General features: G+C 42.8%; 1 protein-coding gene across 1 annotated transcript in view; it reads right to left on the bottom strand.

The window, feature by feature from the left end:
* Positions 1-21031, bottom strand: part of LOC120989071 — a 50896-nt gene that overhangs the window by 11219 nt on the left and 18646 nt on the right. Inside the window, exon 7 of the mRNA XM_040416943.1 lies at positions 7852-8066. Coding sequence (XP_040272877.1) covers positions 7852-8066 — 215 coding nt within the window. The remainder of the gene's footprint in view (positions 1-7851; positions 8067-21031) is intronic.

The raw sequence follows: 21031 nt of genomic DNA, 5'->3' as shown, positions 1-21031 counted from the left end.
TCCTAGGGAGAGTAGCAGCAGTGCTGAACTTTCTCCATTTATAGACAACCTGTCTTACCGTGGACTGATAAACAGCAAGGCTTTTGGAGATACTTTTATAACCCTTTCCAGCTTTATGCAAGTCAACAATTCTTAATCGTAGGTCTTCTGAGAGCTCTTTTGTGCGAGGCATCATTCAGATCAGGCAATGCTTCTTGTGAAAAGCAAACCCAGAACTGGTGTGTGTTTTTTATATGGCAGGGCAGCTGTAACCAACACCTCCAATGTCATCTCATTGATTGGACTCCAGTTGGCTGACACCTCACTCTAATTAGCTCTTGGAGATGTCATTAGTCTAGGGTTCACATACTTTTTCCACCTGCACTGTGAATTTTTACATGGTGTGTTCAATAAAAACATGGTACCATTTAATTATTTGTGTGTTATTAGTTTAAGCAGACTGTGATTGTCTATTGTTGTGACTTAGATGAAGATCAGATCACATTTTATGACCAATTTGTGCAGAAATCCATATCATTCCAATGGGTTCACATACTTTTTCTTGCAACTGTATATACACTCACCTAAAGAATTATTAGGAACACCTGTTCTATTTCTCATTAATGTAATTATCTAGTCAACCAATCACATGGCAGTTGCTTCAATGCATTTAGGGGGGTGGTCCTGGTCAAGACAATCTCCTGAACGCCAAACTGAATGTCAGAATGGGAAAGAAAGGTGAAAAGCAATTTTGAGCGTGGCATGGTTGTTGGTGCCAAGCCGGTCTAAGTATTTCACAATCTGCTCAGTTACTGGGATTTTCACGCACAACCATTTCTAGGGTTTACAAAGAATGGTGTGAAAAGGGAAAAACATCCAGTATGCGGCCGTCCTGTGGGCAAAAATGCCTTGTGGATGCTAGAGGAGAATGGGCCGACTGATTCAAGCTGATAGAAGAGCAACGTTGACTGAAATAACCACTCGTTACAACCGAGGTCTGCAGCAAAGCATTTGTGAAGCCACAACACTCACAACCTTGAGGCGGATGGGCTACAACAGCAGAAGACCCCACTGGGTACCACTCATCTCCACTACAAATAGGAAAAAGAGGCTACAATTTGCACGAGCTCACCAAAATTGTACTGTTGAAGACTGGAAAAATGTTGCCTGGTCTGATGAGTCTCGATTTCTGTTGAGACATTCAAATGGTAGAGTCCGAATTTGGCGTAAACAGAATGAGAACATGTATCCATCCCCTGATGGCTACTTCCAGCAGGATAATGCACCATGTCACAAAGCTCGAATCATTTCAAATTGGTTTCTTCAACATGACAATGAGTTCACTGTACTAAAATGGCCCCCACAGTCACCAGATCTCAACCCAATAGAGCATCTTTGGGATGTGGTGGAACGGGAGCTTCGTGCCCTGGATGTGCATCCCTCAAATCTCCATCAACTGCAAGATGCTATCCTATCAATATGGGCCAACATTTCTAAAGAATGCTATCAGTACCTTGTTGAATCAATGCCACGTAGAATTAAGGCAGTTCTGAAGGCAAAAGGGGGTCCAAGACCTTATTAGTATGGTGTTCCTAATAATTCTTTAGGTGAGTGTGTATATATATATATATATATATATACACACACAGTATTCTGTCCTCTGTAGTATATATATACACAGTATACTGTCCTCTGTAGTATATATATATACACAGTATACTGTCCTTTGTAGTATGTGTATATACAGTATACTGTCCTCTGTAGTATATATATATATATAGTATACTGTCCTCTGTAGTATATATACACAGTATACGTCCTCTGTAGAATATATATGCAGTATACTGTCCTCTGTAATGTGTATATATACAGTATACTGTCCTATGTAGTATATATGCAATGAGCAGGACACTGGGTCATTGGGGCTGCTATGCTGTGGGTCAGATTTAGGTGTAACTAAGTTCGTGACGCCAGTTGCAGCTTGCGCAGGTACTGTAAAAGGGCCCTTTAAGATGGTATGAGCACACGTACTAGGTTAGGAATGCCAGAGGGGGATATTGTCTCTGTATTGTGTCAACTGTGTCTCCTACCTGTAGTACGGCTGGACTCCTGTATCCTGGCTCACATGCAACAAATTGAGTGTTGTAAATAGGAGTAATGGAGGAATGATGGAATTCCACACAGCAAATAGGGCCCACTTGTCTTTACTTGGTGGTATAATTATGCAGCTTTAGATCCATACAATTTACAGCAATAGTCTAGAATCCCAGCAGGTATTGGCAATATGTGGCAGGAATTATATATATATATATTCTGCATCTAGTACATACGCCTTTAAGAATCTGGCAGGTATCTGTCTTTTGCTCTGTCTTGGGTTCTGCTTAGTATGGGCCTGACTAGCTATAGAGGTACTTTTCTTCTCCTTGTTCTGGAATCTGTACTTACAGGACTGCTTGCAGGGTATGGTGGCTTCTTCCTGGAGATCTGATAGTTCTTAAATTGGCTGCTTTCTTGGTCATCCAGCTGAGGTAAGGAACTCAGACTGGGAAAGTTGATTTGAGCCTCAGCAAAGGTCTGAATCCTTGGTTGGGATCCCTGTTTTCTGGGAGCTCCTATTCACACAGCCTACCCCAACAGGAGGTGGCTGGTACACTGCCTAGAACTTTCTTTCCTCCCTCTGAAGTAGGATGTGGGAACATTCCACTCCTCCTCAGATGGGGGGAGCTAGCCTGGAATGGTATATTCCAGTCTAGGTATACTAACTGGCCTTATTCTGTCTAGATATTGCTGCCACCTGCTGGTGCACATTAAGAATTACAGCAAATACATTCAATACAGACATAGAAATGGCAGACAATATAAATGTAATGTCAGATTACACAGGATGACAACACATCTACACTCTAACATCATGTACCCGGGTGACCAGAAGTTTAGTGACATACTCTGGGATGTTACATATACATACAGTATACTGTCTTCTGTAGTGTGTATGCAGTATACTGTCCTCTGTAGTATATATATATATATATGCAGTATACTGTCCTCTGTAGTGTGTATATATACAGTATAAAGTCCTCTGTAGTGTGTATACAGTATACTGTCCTCTGTAGTAATATATATATATATATATATATTATACTGTCCTCTAATGTGTTAATTACTATGTTCTGTGTTAATACTTTACTATGCAAGCCTTCTACAAGATCATTAATAAATATATTGAAGAGAATAGGGCCCAATACTGACCCCTGAGGTACTCCACTAGTGACAGTGACCCAATCTGAGTGTGTACCGTTATTAACCACCCTCTGTTTTCTATCATTGAGCCAGTTACTTACCCACATACAGACGTTTTCTCCCAGTCCGAGCATTCTCATTTTATATACTAACCTTTTATGTGGTACAGTGTCAAATGCTTTGGAGAAGTCCAGATATACGACATCCATTGATTCGCCGCTGTCAAGTCTAGAACTTACCTCCTCATAGAAACTGATTAAATGAGTTCGACATGACCGATCCCTCATGAAGCCATGCTGATATGGCGTTATTTGCTTATTTTCATTGAGGTACTCCAAGATAGCATCTCTTAGAAAACCTTCAGTTTACCCACGACAGATGTTAAACTTACCGGCCTATAGTTTCCGGGCTCTGTTTTTGGACCCTTTTTGAAAATTGGCACCACATTTGCCATGCGCCAATCCTGTGGAACACTCCCTGTCAGTATAGAATCCTTAAATATGAGAAATAAGGGTCTGGCTATGATATTACTTAATTCCCTTAGGATGCGGGGTGTATGCCATCCGGTCCCAGTGATTTGTCTATTTTAATCTTTTTAATACGCCGCTGTACTTCTTCCTGGGTCAGACAGGACACTTTTAATGGGGAATTTATTTTTACATTCAGCATTTCATCTGACAGTTTATTTTCTTCAGTGAATACATTGGAGGAAAATATATTTAATAGCTTTGCTTTTTCCTCATGACTCTCTGCGACTCCCCCCTCATTACTCTTTAAAGGGCCGACACCTTCAGATTTGTACTTTTTACCATTTATATAATTGAAGAACATTTTAGGGTTAGTTTTACTTTCTTTGGTAATGAATCTCTGTCTCTAGTTTGGCTGCTTTTATTTGTCTTTTACATTTTCTATTTTTTTTTCTTCAATGCTTCCTCACTACATTCCTGTTTTGGTGGTTTGAATGCTTTCTTTTTGTCATTTATTGCTTTATTTACAATTCTATTTTTCCACATTGGTTTTTTCTTGTTCCTTACCCTTTCATTCCCATAAGGTATGTACCTCTCACAATTCGAGTTTAGGATGCTTTTAAAAATATCCCATTTTGTGGCTGTATTTTATTTTTTTTTGAGGATTTTGTCCTACTTAGTTAGGCCTATGGCCTCTCTTGGTTGGTTAAATTTAGCTTTTTCGAAGTTTGGTAGCCATGGCATTGGTGGTGGGAGCGGAAACAGTGGCACTTGGGGTGGACCTGGGAGCCATATAGAGTTGCTAAGGAGGAGGCAAAATCAAAGGAGCAGGGTGAAAGCATCAGCAACAATAATTTATGCTATGTCTTGTCCCATGGGAAAATAATGGGATTTCTAGCCAAATTAAATGGTTTCTACCACCACATTTTCACCTATTTAGCTGTCAGACACTAGCGATTTGCTAGTGTCTGCTCTACCTGACCATGCTATTGTAATCCCTTTCTGTGCAGCGGTTACCCTAAAAAACGTAGTTTTATTGGTATGTTAATGAGCCTCTAGGTGCTATGGGGGCGTCTTTTCAGCACCTAGAGGCTCCGTCCACTCACTATTTCCGCCGCCCAGCGCGCTCCAGCCCGCCCCTCTCCTCTAGATTGACAGCCCACTCGTGCCTGCTCCATGTGCTTCTGTATTCGGTGCAGGCGCAGTGACTGTTGGACGCAGCGAAGATGCCAACGCAGGGAGACAGTCACTGCGCCTGCACCGAATACAGAAGCACGCGGCGCAGGCGCGAGAATTTGGCCGAGATGCAGAGAAGTAGTCTGTCAGTTTAGAGGAGAGGGGCGGGCTGGAGCGCGCTGGGCGGCAGAATTGGTGAGTGGACGGAGCCTCTAGGTGCTGAAAAGACGCCCCCATAGCACCTCGAGGCTCATTAGCATAGCAATAAAACTATGTTTTTTAGGGTAACCGCTGCACAGAAAGGGATTACAATAGCATGGGTAGGTAGAGCAGACACTAGCAGATCGCTAGTGTCTGACAGCTAAATAGGTGAAAATGTGGTGGTAGAAACCCTTTAAAATTGGGCTCAGAGGGGCTTAAAAACATAAATGAGAAGATACTCACCTTTTCTGATGCCCAGCTGCTACTGGTCCTATTCTACTTGCGCCAAACTGCTTGCCACTTCCTGCCACAGCTTAATAAGCCAAAAATGCCAGCGAAAGGTCATTAAACCATCACTGACCTTAGTGGTAAATCCCTTGATACCCCTAAGGAAACCATGATGGATGGCGATAAGACTGCTAGGGTTCAGCAACCTCCCCTCATGACTGGTGGGACCAGATCACATTTATATGAACAGGACATAATGTCATGTGATATTCTGCAGGGTTTTCTTATACAGCTCCACATAGTGCCTAATTATTTGTATTTTTAAGGGGGTAAGGAGTATATTTGTTATTTGGTTTTATCTTCACTGTATCATACATTGCTCGTCATGTGTGCAGTGATCCTTAGGGGGAGAGCTGTGAGGAATGATAATGGTTGCTCACGATGGCTCTCCCCACTCAGATGCTCCATGCAGTGGTTAGAGGTGCACAACCCTTATTCCCTTCAGGGTACACCTTGGTAGCAGGGGCTCCTGCCTGGTTTTAGCAGGTGTAGCAGGGTACGAGTCAGAAGAACTCGAGTGGGGCCAGCAGATAATCGAGGCAATGATCAGGCAAGTTGACTGCAATAAATAAAGTCCCTTTACTCAGTTGATGATGAAGGTAGTAGTACAGGTGTCAGCAACAATACAGTCCACAAATAGGCTACAAAAGTTACCAATGGCTGTGTGAAGACAGTAATAATGGTGGCAGAAGTAAGACTCATAGAAACATAGAATGTGTCGGCAGATAAGAACCATTTGGCCCATCCAGTCTGCCCAATATACTAAATACTATGGATAGCCCCTGGCCCTATCTTATTTGAAGGATGGCCTTATGCCTATCCCATGCATGCTTAAACTCCTCCACTGTATTTGCAGCTACCACTTCTGCAGGAAGGCTATTCCATGCATCCATTACTCTCTCAGTAAAGTAATACTTCCTGATATTACTTTTAAACTCCCAGTACGAATCAGTTCTACCCGAATCAAAAGAACTATTAAAGGGAGAGAAGGAGAGAAATCACTGATCTAGTGGTAGTCTCAAACTGTTCAAAAACTGCTTTTTCATAATAAGATGTCCACTAGCAGTAGCCTCAAACTGTTCTATCAGCCTTCAACTATTCAATCAGTGCTTTTCCATAAAGGAAAGCTAATCTGTATACCACTGGGTTACTGGGAAAGAAAATCAAATTAGTTTTTCTTTAAAAAAAATAAAAAAAAATAACACTAAGCCTTCACTACTCCTTATGCATACTCGGTGGTCTCCACAATGGGAAAGAGCACCCCAAAAGCCCAGCAAAGGCCACTCAGCTAACCAGGTCAATTTTCTCTTGAGATTGTCAGTTTTCTTGTCCCTTCAGAGGAATAACTGACTTGAATATGGAGTTTCCAGTGGAGTATTATGTGAAGGTCTGTCTCTCATTTGCCCAAAACAAATCACAAGAAATTTGGGAAGAATTCTGAATTGGAAAAATTGGTTTGCTCATCTCTTCTCCTAGTCTCTCTCTTCACATTCTCTCCTAGTAATTATAGGCCTGCTACACTATTCTTGGTCATCCTTTTTCTGCAGTTCCCCAACTGTGGGGTGCATATTAGGATGTGATTGGCCACTCGATATCCCAGTTTGGTAGGTGCTTGAGCAATCTATGCTTCCCACAGTAGCAAAATTGTCATCCTTTAGCAGTCTGTAACCTCTCAAGATGTCTGTTTTCCTTCTCTCAGAAGTACTCTGAGTAAGGAACTCTGTAACCAGGGGATGACCCAAGTCCATCTCCCTGGCAACCTACCTTCTGCCATCATTAATCTCTTGGTTGCCAATACCTTACCATTAAGATTCACACACAATACAGAAAAGTAAAGCTATAACAAAAGATCACAGTGCTTAACTTGGTAACTAGAAATTACTGCATGTGTTTTTATGTGTTTGTAATTATGTCTGTGGACTTCAGAGAAAAGTGTGAATGCTGGGCGAGCTGGGGAGGAGGATGGGAGTGGTGGTGGTAGTCCTCACAGTGGCTAATCCCTTTCTCCAGTGATCTACATGTGCAGTGGGTAGAGGAGCACAACTATTCATCCCCTCTGGGCACACCCTGGGCCCTTGGGGGCTCCTGTCTGGTGGTGCTTGGATTGCCCTTGACGTAAGGTGGATTAGTAGCCAGGTGCAAGGCAGGAGAACAGGAGAGAGGGCTGGTGGATGATACAGACAGATGACGAGGCCCTTTTGATTACCGTAAATATTGATTCTCTTTACTGAATAGACAATGGAGGTTTTAGTACAAATACGAGTGGAAGGCACAGTTCTAAATAAGCTTTTCTCAAAGGTTGTCAAAAATGATCTGCACTCTGGCTGTAGAACTTACTTTAAGTATAATAAATAAAAAGAACCGCAATTAATCACAGCCTCCTCCACAGTCCCCTCCTCCACCTCCACAGTCCCCTCCTCCACCTCCACAGTCCCCTCCTCCACCACCATAGTCCCCTCCTCCACCTCCACAGTCCCCTCCCCCACCTCCACAGTCCCCTCCTCCACCTCCACAGTCCCCTCCTCCACCTCCACACTCCCCTCCCCCACCACCACAGTCCCCTCCACCAAAGTCTCCACCGCCACAATCTCCATCGAAACCTCCATGACCCCAACTGTGGTTGTCATCATGATGGAAGTGCACTCCACCCGCAGTATCCCACCCACTGTCATAATTCGAGTCGCTGCTGCTGGAAAGTCTTGTTTCTTCATATCTCTGTTGATAAAAAGGGGAAAAACAAAAAAAAGATTATCATAAGGATATCGAGTAACCAGTGTCACATCTCCTTATCTACAGCTACTCTGAAAGGGTTAATCTCAAGTCGTCTGTATGTAAATGTGATGTATATTTTATAAAAGAATGGTATTTGTCCTATAATCCAAATAACAGTCTGTTGTTGTCACATACCTCAAGTGTCATTATCCTGTACCCCAAGTGTCAGTGTCATTATCCTGTACCCCAAGTGTCAGTGTCATTGTCCTGTACCCCAAGTGTCAGTGTCATCATCCTGTACCCCAAGTGTCAGTGTCATCATCCTGTACCCCAAGTGCCAGTGTCATTATCCTGTACCCCAAGTGTCAGTGTCATTATCCTGTACCCCAAGTGTCAGTGTCATCATCCTGTACCCCAAGTGTCAGTGTCATTATCCTGTACCCCAAGTGTCAGTGTCATCATCCTGTACCCCAAGTGTCATCATTATGTACCCCAAGTGTTATTATCCTGTACTCCAAGTGTTATTATCCTGTACCCCAAGTGTCAGTGTCTTTATCCTGTACCCCAAGTGTCAGTGTCATTATCCTGTACCCCAAGTGTCAGTGTCATCATCCTGTACCCCAAGTGTCAGTGTCATTATCCTGTACCCCAAGTGTCACTGTCTCATTATCCTGTACCCCAAGTGTCACTGTCTCATTATTCTGTACCCCAAGTGTCAGTGTCATTATCCTGTACCCCAATTGTTAGTGTCATTATCCTGTACCCCAAGTGTCATTATCTTGTACCCCAAGTGTCAGTGTCATTATCCTGTACCCCAAGTGTCACTGTCTCATTATCCTGTACCCCAAGTGTCACTGTCTCATTATCCTGTACCCCAAGTGTCACTGTCTCATTATCCTGTACCTCAAGTGTCACTGTCTCATTATCCTGTACCCCAAGTGTCACTGTCTCATTATCCTGTACCCCAAGTGTCACTGTCTCATTATCCTGTACCCCAAGTGTCAGTGTCATTATCCTGTACCTCAAGTGTCAGTGTCATTATCCTGTACCCCAAGTGTCACTGTCTCATTATCCTGTACCCCAAGTGTCACTGTCTCATTATCCTGTACCCCAAGTCTCAGTGTCATTATCCTGTACCCCAAGTCTCAGTGTCATTATCCTGTACCCCAAGTGACAGCGTCATTATCCTGTACCCAAGTGTCAGCGTCATCATCCTGTACCCCAAGTGTCAGCGTCATCATCCTGTACCCCAAGTGTCAGCGTCATCATCCTGTACCCCAAGTGTCAGTGTCATTATCCTGTACCCCAAGTGTCAGTGTCATCATCCTGTACCCCAAGTGTCAGTGTAATTTTCCTGTAACCCAAGTGTCAGTGTCATTATCCTGTACCCCAAGTGTCAGTGTCATTATCCTGTACCCCAAGTCTCAGTGTTATTATCATGTACCCCAAGTGTCAGTGTCATTATCCTGTAGCCCAAGTGTCAGTGTCATTATCCTGTACCCCAAGTGTCAGGGTCATCATCTTGTACCCCAAGTGTCAGGGTCATCATCCTGTACCCCAAGTGTCATTATCCTGTACCCCAAGTGTTATTATCCTGTACCCCAAGTGTCAGTGTCATTATCCTGTACCCCAAGTGTTATTATCCTGTACCCCAAGTGTCAGTGTCATTATACTGTACCCCAAGTGTCAGTGTCATCATCCTGTACCCCAAGTGTTATTATCCTGTACCCCAAGTGTCAGTGTCATCATCCTGTACCCCAAGTGTTATTATCCTGTACCCCAAGTGTCAGTGTCATTATCCTGTACCCCAAGTGTCAGTGTCATTATCCTGTACCCCAAGTGTCACTGTCTCATTATCCTGTACCCCAAGTGTCAGTGTCATTTTCCTGTACCTCAAGTGTCAGTGTCATTATCCTGTACCCCAATTGTTAGTGTCATTATCCTGTACCCCAAGTGTCATACTCAACCAATCTGCAGATAGTTACTGCTAACTGCATATTGCAAATTGCGACCAAATTCAGCAAGTGAACTATTAGTTAGACCTCAGATATACAGTGGGATGCGAAAGTTTGGGCAACCTTGTTAATCGTCATGATTTTCCTGTATAAATCGTTGGTTGTTACAATAAAAAATGTCAGTTAAATATATCATATAGGAGACACACACAGTGATATTTGAGAAGTGAAATGAAGTTTATTGGATTTACAGAAAGTGTGCTATAATTGTTTAAACAGAATTAGACAGGTGCATAAATTTGGGGACCACAAAAAAATAAATGAAATCAATATTTAGTAGATCCTCCTTTTTCAGAAATTACAGCCTCTAAACGCTTCCTGTAGGTTCCAATGAGAGTCTGGATTCTGGTTGAAGGTATTTTGGACCATTCCTCTTTACAAAACATCTTTAGTTCATTCAGGTTTGATGGCTTCCGTGCATGGACAGCTCTCTTTAAGTCACACCACAGATTTTAAATTATATTCAGGTCTGGGGACTGAGATGGCCATTCCAGAACGTTGGACTTGTTCCTCTGCATAAATGCCTTAGTGGATTTTGCGCAGTGTTTAGGGTCGTTGTCTTGTTGAAAGATCTAGCCCCGGCGCACTCAGCTTTGTCACTGATTCCTGGACATTGGTCTCCAGAATCTGCTGATACTGAGTGGAATCCATGCGTCCCTCAACTTTGACAAGATTCCCAGTCCCTGCACTGGCCCCACAGCCCCACAGCATGATGGAACCACCACCATATTGTACTGTAGGTAGCAGGTGTTTTTCTTGGAATGCGGTGTTCTTTTTCCTCCATGCATAACGCCCCTTGTTATGGCCAAATAACTCCATTTTAGTTTCATCAGTCCACAGCACCTTATTCCAAAATGAAGCTGGCTTGTCCAAATGTGCTTTAGCCCACCTCAAGCGGAGAAAAGGCTTCCTCTGCATCACTCTCGCATACAGCATCTCCTTGTGTAAAGTGCCCCGAATGGTTGAACGATGCACAGTGACTCCATCTGCAGCAAGATGATGTTGTGGGTCTTTGGTGCTGGTCTGTGGATTGACTCTGACTGTTCTCACCATTCGTCGCTTCTGTCTATCCGAGATTTTTCTTGGTCTGCCACTTCGAGCCTTAACTTGAACTGAGCCTATGGTCTTCCATTTCCTCAATATGTTCCTAACTGTGGAAACAGACAGCTGAAATCTCTGAGACAGCTTTCTGTATCCTTCCCCTAAACCATGATGGTGAACAATCTTTGTCTTCAGGTCACTTGAGAGTTGTTTTGAGACCCCCATGTTGCTACTCTTCAGAGAAAATTAAATTGGAGGGAAACTTACAATTGACCCCTTTAAATACTCTTTCTCATAATTGGATTCACCTGTGTATGTAGGTCAGGGGTCACTGAGCTTACCAAGCCAATTTGAGTTCCAATAATTAGTTCTAAAGGTTTTGGAATCAATAAAATGACAACAGTGCCCAAATTTATGCACCTGCCTAATTTTGTTTAAACAATTATAGCACACTTTCTGTAAATCTAATACACTTAATTTCACTTCTCAGATATCACTGTGTGTGTCTCCTATATCATATATTTAACTGACATTTTTTATCGTAACAACCAACGATTTATACAGGAAAATCATGACGATTAAGGCTACTTTCACACCTGCGTTTAGGTGCGGATCCGTCTGGTATCTGCACAGACGGATCCGCACCTATATGCAAACGCTTAGATCCGTTCAGAACGGATCCGTTTGCATTACCATGAACAAAAAAAAAATATATATATATTTTTTTTTTTTTTGTTCATGATAATGCAAACGGATCCGTTTTGACTTTACATTGAAAGTCAACGGGGGACGGATCCGTTTGAAAATTGAGCCATATTGTGTCAACTTCAAACGGATCCGTCCCCATTGACTTACATTGTAAGTCTGGACGGATCCGTTTGCCTCCGCACGGCCAGGCGGACACCCGAACGCTGCAAGCTGCGTTCAGGGGTCCGCCTGCTGAGCGGAGCGGAGGACAAACGGTGCCAGACTGATGCATTCTGAGCGGATCCGCATCCACTCAGAATGGATTAGGGCTGGACGGATCCGTTCGGGGCCACTTGTGAGAGCCTTCAAACGGAACTCACAAGCGGAGCCCCGAACCCTAGTGTGAAAGTAGCCTAACAAGGTTGCCCAAACTTTCGCATCCCACTGTACCGTTCGGGGATCTCACAAGCGGTCCAAAATGGATCAGTTTTGCCCTTAATGCATTCTGAATGGATAAGCATCCGCTCAGAATGCATCAGTTTGGCTCAGTTTGGCTCCGTTCCGCCTCCATTCCACTTTGGAGGTGGACACCAAAACGCTGCTTGCAGCGTTTTGGTGTCCGTCTGACGAAACTGAGCCAAACGGATCCGTCCTGGCACACAATGTAAGTCAATGGGGATGCATCCGTTTTTACTGACACAATATGGCACAATAGAAAACGTATCAGTCCCCCATTGATTTTCAATGGTGTTCAAGACGGATCCGTTTTGGCTATAAATAAAGATAATACAAACGGATCAGTTCTGAACGGATGCATGTGGTTGTATTATCTGAACGGATGCGTTTGTGCAGATCCATGACCGATCCGCACCAAACGCGAGTGTGAAAGTAGCCTCAGAGGGATCATAAAGTGCTTAAATAACTAAAAGTGAGAGTACAGATACTCGAGAGAAATATATCCACCATTTTATGTTGAATGACAAGATTGAATAGTTGAACCACTATCTTATGCATACCGCCATTTTGTGATATCTTTTCAACACGTGTTTTGTACATGGACTATCTGTTGCGGAGGCGGCAGTGTTATATGAAGAGAAGTTGAAGTTAATAAAGAAGTTATTTCAAGCATTTGGTGTGCTCTTTAAACCTACTGTTTTCATTGAACGGCGCTAGAGGAATTACAGAGTAATAGACAGTCTGGTGAGACTAAAAAGGCAGAGATATCAGAATTCTTCTAAAGGCACTTCATAGTGCTGCGCCTGCCACAGAGAGAGGGGCACTATGGGGACATTTACTAGGGGTACTATATATGGGTATTTTATACTGGCACACATTATGTGGACTCTAAGGTTACATTAGCTCAACTGGAGGCACTAAGGAGGGTATTTTTTGTACATAGTGCTGCGTCTTCCACAGTGGAACTATTATCCTCAGAGGGCGAAGCGATAGCGCTCCTCAACTTGCACAGTAAAGAGCTCATTAGAGCAGCAAAGCGCCAGCATATACCGCTGCGCAGCAACTGTTACCTGAGTGAGCAAACAAAGACACCTCAGCGGAGCTACAATAGAGGCCATAGAACGTGTGCATTAGTCAAACTGCAGTCGACTCTTAAAGTGGCAGAACGGCAAAATAGTCAGAGAAAGAGCGCCAACCCTCCTGCGATCCCTAGTAAGAGACGCATGGTGAGAGGCCAAAGTCCAGAGCTAGAGTGCCCGCACCGCTATCCACGAAGAGGCCACGTACTGCAGCAATCTAGTTTCCCGCCACTAGGCCCAAAGCCTGCAACAGCGTATCCAAGCCAGCGCATCGCAAGTCATCACAGAGCATCGCAAGTCATCACAGAGCATCGCAAGTCATCACAGAGCATCGCATCATATCAGGAAAAGACTCCTTTAAGACATTACTCATTGCACATTTTCGTGTTCAGGAATAAAAGACTTTGAAGTAAAACAAAGGACAGTTTGTAGTACACGGACTCTAAAGTATTTAAAGTGAAAGTCATTTATTGCCTGTTTTTATTGCTGTTGCATTTAAAGTTAAAGTCATTTATATCTGCATTTGGCAATATTGCATTTAAAGTGAAAGGTATCTTATTATTCGTATTGATTGTCAGTATTGCATTTTAAGTAAAATATCTGAGCCTAGTATTGCCATGCCACTGTTAGAGGATACAAAGATGGATAGAGTAGAAGTTGAAGAGCATGGGAACCTGTCTGAGGTAGAAGAGTCTGATGCACCATTAGTCTTGCCTCAAATTAATATAGCCCAAACAGATGAAATAAGACGTTCATCACGTGCCAGAAAACTGACCCCAAAGATGCTGGAAAATTTGGAGCAAAAAGCAGCATTAAAAGGAAAAAAGTTTGCCATAATGTATGAGTAGTGGAAATTATACATTAAAGGCATTCGTGTAAAGTTAAAACAAGTAAGTATAAAAGGGAACTTGAGTGAAATGGTAGAGACGGTAGAAGAATCTGAATCAGAGCTTATGGCAGCATATGTCAACCTGCGGTCACTTACGAAAACCTTCCCAGAACATTGTAAGGAACATGGACACATGTACTGCGGTCACTAAAGATTTAGTAAAGCTTACGAGAGAACTATCATCTGCAGAAAACTATGATGAAGTTAAAGCAAGAAGGAGAATGAACGAGCCCCCGTATCAGAGTCCTCAAGTACTTCAGCCAAAAGAAAGGAATTAGCTGAACAACTTGCTCTCAAGAGAGCAGAAATTGAGATGGAAGCTGCCATCGAGGCGCAGCGCCAACTGGTGGCTGAAAAGGAAGCTGAAATCGAGGCACAGTGCCAAAAGATGAAAAGTCTGGAGAAGCAAAAAGAAATTGAGATCATAGAAGCCAGACTTAGAGTACACAAAGAGGATATGAATCAGAGTAGTCTTAGGTTCAAATCTGTACTAAGTGAAGAAACGAACTCCTATTTTCCGCCATACGCCCAGGAGAATGGAAGGAAATCTCCAGCACTTAGTGAGGAAATAAGTCATTATCCTTCCATCCCTGCTCATAAAGACAAAGAAAGACCTAGTCCAGTGTTAATAAAAAGGTGTGTGAACTTACCTTCTATCTCTAACGGAAAAAATGAAGAAGTGGACTCCCCTAATTCAGAACTAAATGAGAAAATAGAACTGGATGATTCTATTCCTAGATGTCACTGCAACGGTCAGGAGAATGTTACAGCCATTGTCCCAGCAAGACCACAGAGAACAGTCCTCGCTAGACTTTCCGTTCCGGAACCTACTGTATTTTCAGGGGACATACTGAAGTTCATAGAGTGGAAGGCAAGCTTTGAAATGATCATTGAGCATTATTGCTTCAGTCCAGTCAACAAGTTATTCTACCTTCAGAGATATGTTGGTGGAGAAGCCAAGGAAGTTCTTGGGATCAGTAGAGAGACAGAACCAACAAATCTTCAGACTACCTTCAAATGTATGTTCTGTGGAGAGAACCACTCCATACACAAGTGCCAACAATTGAAGGAGAAGTCCCCAGATAAAAAGAAAAAAATTGTACTGGATAATCAACTGTGTTTCGGTTGTCTAAGAAAAGGCCATGTTACTAAGGAGTGTAAGAAAAAGGCCACATGCAGCATTTGTAAAGGACGCCATCCTACACCACTACATAACGAACGTCCAAAGAAAGATAAATCCTCAATAATTAAAGATACTGAGGAATGAAAAGAAGTATCGGTATTCTCTTGCAGAGTGAGGGAAAAATAAAGCAACGGCAACATCAATGTTTGTACCAGTGTGCATTTCAAATCCTAAAAGTAGGAACAAGAAGGTATACGCCTATGCACTACTGGATGCCCAGAGTGACGTCACCTTCATTAACCAAGGTGAAATTTGCAAGAAATTACAAGTGGCTACAGAACCAGTGAAGCTCAAACTCATCACAATGACGGGGAGAGACACAGTAGTGAACAGTCAAAGAGTCAAAGGACTGAGAGTTAGAGGACTTCATTCAAACTTCACATTCGATCTACCTCCAGCTTATACAAAAGATGATATACCTCTAGATCGAGATTGCATACCTACCTGTGAAACAGCCAATAAATGGGAGCACCTATTTGTCATATCTCATGAAATGTCCCTGAATGAAAAGGCTGAAGGAGTTTGATGTTGGACTGTTGATAGGCTACGATTGTCCCGAAGCCTTGGTACCACGAAAGGTAATTACAGGAGGAAATGCTGTTTAAACTGATCTAGGATGGGGTGTTGGATGAAAACAGCAGATCGCAAACTCAAGACAGGTATGCTGCTATGCAGTTAAAATCTATATAGTTTAATTCATTGAACCATTCATATATTCTAGATTTGGTTATATGCTCCCATCTAGTGGCCGTTTTTGGTACTGCACTTGTTTTTCTGTTCGTGATATCTGTGATTCATTTCATTGCTCCACCCCTTCTTTTGTGTACCTCATTTCCTGTTTCTCCATACTGATCCAGGCATTGAACAGGTATACATGTATTCTCATGTAAGCTTACAAAAGCATTATCTTTTGACCGCATAATACCGGAATCCATCTCTTCTGCTGTACTCTGTTATCTGGTTTACAGAATAAAGCAACTTACACGGATAAACTCGGTGTTGGTGAGTTCAAGCTTTCTGATAAGGATTGTCCGCAGTGATTATATCTGCCTATACAGGCCAGGCATAGAGGTCTCACTAGGGATAAATCGCTATTACAACATTCAGAGTCAGAATAACAGGCGACAGGATTGTGTCATCAAATATCTGTCCAAGAGTTACCAACTGCAAGTCCAGCAAAAGTAATCAAGATCCTTGAATCTGACTTTGCAGACATAAGTTCTAAAGAAAAGAGTGTATCCCAAGAAGACATAAAGTTTGTACACACTCGAAGAAAGTATTCAGCAGAATCAACAAGGTCATCTTGAAATGCCCTTACCTTTTAATGAACAACCTCATCTGCCAAATAACAGAAATATTGCCCTAGCAAGATTGAAATGTTTGAAGAAAAGGATGATAAGAGATCCCAAACTAAAGAATGATTATTTGAAATCCATGGAAGGCATCCTTGAAGAAGGACATGCAGAGAAAGTTAATAATCAGCCTAAAGAAGTGTGGTACATTCCACATTAAGGTGTCTACCACTCAAAGAACCCAGATAAGATTAGAGTAGTATTTGATTGCTTAGCAAAGTACGATAGTGTTGCATTAAACAATCATCTACTAAAAGGACCAGATCTTACAAACACTCTGCCTGGAGTACTCTGTAGATTCAGAAAGTATCCCGTAGCAGTCATGTGTGACGTTGAAAAGATGTTCCACCAGTTTCATGTGAAGAATGAAGATAGAGATTTCCCGAGGTTCCTATGGAGGGAGGACGGAGATACAGATTCAGAGCCAGCAGAATACAGAATGAAATGTTTGGAGCAGCATCGTCTCCAGGTTGCGCCAATTATGGTATAAAGTACCTGGCCAAACAGAATGAAAAGGATTGCCCATCAGCAGCAAATTTTCTGAAGAAAAACTTTTATGTAGATGATGTTCTCATACGTCTAGAGTCCACAGAATCTGCAATCAAACTGCTCCTTCATTAATTCATCTCAAACAACAGAGAGGAACTGGAATCCATCAGTGACTCTGAACGTGCATCATCAATGAAGAATGTAGATCACAATTATGATCATCTTCCAGTCCAGAAGGTACTTGGATTGGGATGGAATGTAGAGAATGACAAGTTCTTCTTTGAAATATCTATTGAAGAGAAAATTGCAACTAGATATACCATTCTTTCCGAAGTAAATAATACTATGAAACCTGATGAAGGGGAAGTTTCACTCCCCGAAACGCGTTGTTTCCATTAAAGAAGAATTTTCATACTATTGAGACCGTTTCCATTGTGGACTTGCGCCGAAGCAGAATCTCTCTTTTATTGCAATTTTTCCTTTTGTGGGACTGGACATCCCATCAAAAAGAACACGCAATCTGCGGCTGCAGTTCCGGAAGATAAGTCTCATAACTAAAAGCCTTCAATAGAGTTGTGCCTAAATTTGCACAACTCAAAAAGGTGAGCCTTCACAATTCCCATGATATTATCATTTCATCTGTATATACATACTACCCTATTGTGCACCCCTTTTCTCTCCTATTCTCTACTCCCCTCATTCATTTGAGAGGAATTTAGATTTGTCCAACACACAAAGATCCTTTCCGAAGTGGCTTCTATATTTGATCCATTGGGATTCTTGGCCCCAGTAATCCTCAGAGCAAAATAAATACTACAAGAATTATGCAGACAGAGGTTGGAATGGGATAAGCCCATACCTGAAAATTTGAGGCCAAGGTGGGAGAGTTGGATAGGAGACTCAAAACTTGAGAAAAAGGAAAATGGCTCACTACTCTATTCAAGTTAGAAAGTCCTATACAGAAGTTAGTTGTTCTACTTGAGAGTGATAAAAGAAACTTGAGAGTTGAGAACATTATGGAAAATTCCTCAAATTCATGTTTAAGTCCTACTACTGAGAACATATAATTATAGGTAATTTTGGTGGAGGTGTAACTGGCCAGCTAAGACCTGTCCTAGGTTGCTAATATAGCTTATATGTTTATACAGCTAGACCTGCCAATAACCTTAATACAGTTCCTATGTTTGTGTGTTAAAGACAAAAGCAGAGTTGTTTACTGTGACTTCATGTTTGGATGTCATATAATCAATGACACAGCAGAAACAGAAAGCATAGAGTTGAACTGTTGTTGCTGGGCAGGAGTCCAATCACAGCCAGCCTCACACACAGCAGGAGTCTTGGCCCATCACAGACAGCCTCACACAGTCTGTGTGGGAAATTCCCTAGCAGGAGCTGCTGGAATCATTATTCACCAGAGAGAGGAGCTGAACAGACACACATTCCACTAAGAGCTGTGTTTTATGGAAGCAGAAAGGCCAAAATAGGTATTTAAAGCAGTTATATAATGTTCCTACTGTTAATATAGTGATTAGAACTGTATACTGAACCAGTTATATGTGTGTTTACTTACAGTTCCACCAAATTCAATCGCAAATACCATACAATTGCAAACTACAAATTCAATTGCAAACTACAAAGTTCACAATCCAAATTCAAATTCCATATTGCAATCCAAATTGCATACAACCATACCAGATCATACTCAACCAATCTGCAGATAGTTACTGCTAACTGCATACTGGAAATTGCGACCAAATTCAGCAAGTGAATTATTAGTTAGACCACAGCTATACCTCTCAGTGAGATCATAAAGTGCTTAAATAACTTAAAGTGAGAGTACAGATACTGAAGAGAGAAATATATCCACCATTTTATGTTGAATGACAAGATTGAACAGTTGAACCACCATCTTATGCATACCGCCATTTTGTGATATCTTTTCAACACGTGTTATGTACATGGACTATCTGCTGCGGAGGTTGAAGTTAATAAAGAAGTTATTTCAAGCATTTGGCGTGCTCTTTAAACCTACTGTTTGTATAGAACGGTGCTAGAGGAATTACAGAGTAATAGACAGTCTGGTAAGACTAAAAAGTCAGAGATATCAGAATTCTTCTAATGCCACAGCGCAAAAGGCACTTCATAGTGCTGCGCCTGCCACAGAGAGAGGGGCACTATGGGGACATTTACTAGGGGAACTATATATGGGTATTTTATACTGGCACACATTATGTGGACACTAAGGGTACATTAGCTTAACTGGGGGCACTAAGGAGGGTATTTTTTATACTGGCACACATAACAGGGACAATTTTTTTTACTAGATTACATTATTAGGGGGTGTTTACTCACTGGTACACATTATAAAGGGGCATTTTTTGTACTGGCACACATTAGGGGCATTTTTCTGCTGTCACATTATAAGGAGAATTATTACTACTGGGGGAATTATGATGAGCTTTATTATTGAATAAAAAGCAATCAAAAAGGTGTATGAATGCAAAATGGTACTTCAGCTCATCCTGTTTTTTTTTTAAATATATATTAATTATAAAACATGCAGTTTCATTGTGCCTGCGTTGTGCAAAATGCTAAGGGGGTCCACTGAGGCTTTATCGCCCAAGTGTAACAGGAGATTAGCAGAGGCCTAAATGTTTCTGGCGCAGGCAGAGGTTGCAGCAGGAGGGTCACTTCCAGAGGCCTGAGCTCCCAGTGTCAGCTAGCGGTCGTGTCGTGCCCAGCAACCCAGTGGTTCATGAATGGTTGACTCAGTCACCCACTTCGTCCCAAGTGACATCAGACACCCCCAGCCAAGAGTCAGTGGGTTCATCGGACACAACCCTTAGTTGGCATGGCCCGGGAGCAGGCCCTGTGCCCTTACCTGTCCTCAACCTGCCTCTGTCTTTTTCTGTCCCCTCAGCTACAGAAGTATTATATGCTGTGGTGTGGGCTCAGCCCCACTTTTCAGCAGGGATGAGCTACTAGAGGACAGTCAGCAGCTACTGGACATCCAAGATGTGGAGGAGACATCCGCCACTTCCTCCACTAGGCGGGCAAGTATTGATGATGAGAGTGAAGTGGGAGCTGGTGTTGCGAGCGGTCAGGCTCCTGACCTAGAGACGGTTGAGGAGGATACCAGTGATGTGCAGACCGTACTCGATGATAATGATGATGTAACAGATCGCACCTGGGAGCCGGGTGACGAAAGGGCTTCATCATCAGGAGAAGAGGGTGGCAGCTTGCCCGTGAGGCAGCAGAGGTGCCAGCAAGTCCCTAGCATGGCTGGTAATCAGTAGGGTGGTAGCAGTGGGAGGTCGGGAGCCAAACGTGCCCGGGGTAGACCACCTGTTTGGAAAGAAGTGGTGCACAGGTTTACGGAGGCAGCGGCGGTAGCAGTCAGTCAGTGCGTAGTTTTGGGAGTAAAATTACCTACTCGGCAGTGTGGAAGATTTTTGTTAAGCCGCCGGTGGAGGTGAACATGGCCATATGTAGAATCTGTGGGTAGAAGGTGAAGCGTGGCCAGGGTGCCAATGTTTGCAACATGGCCCTGCATCAACATATGCAGCATCACCATGAAGTGGCCTGGGAGAACCGTGGCTCCAATGTGGTGGTCCAGCCTGCTGCAGCAACTGCTGTATCAGCAAGTGGCACGAATCCGGTTTCAGACAGTCAAGGCTCCACCACCTCAGCCGAAGGGAGCTGTCTGTCCTTCCCATCATCTGCTGGTCCTGATGCTCCTGCTCCTCCTCCTCGTCAGTCATTCCGTCAGCAATCGAT

This window comes from Bufo bufo, chromosome 1 (assembly GCF_905171765.1).
Source record: "Bufo bufo chromosome 1, aBufBuf1.1, whole genome shotgun sequence".
NCBI classification, from domain to species: domain Eukaryota; kingdom Metazoa; phylum Chordata; class Amphibia; order Anura; family Bufonidae; genus Bufo; species Bufo bufo.
Note: the sequence above shows the minus strand (reverse complement) of the source record. Positions and strands in the feature narration are given on the sequence as shown.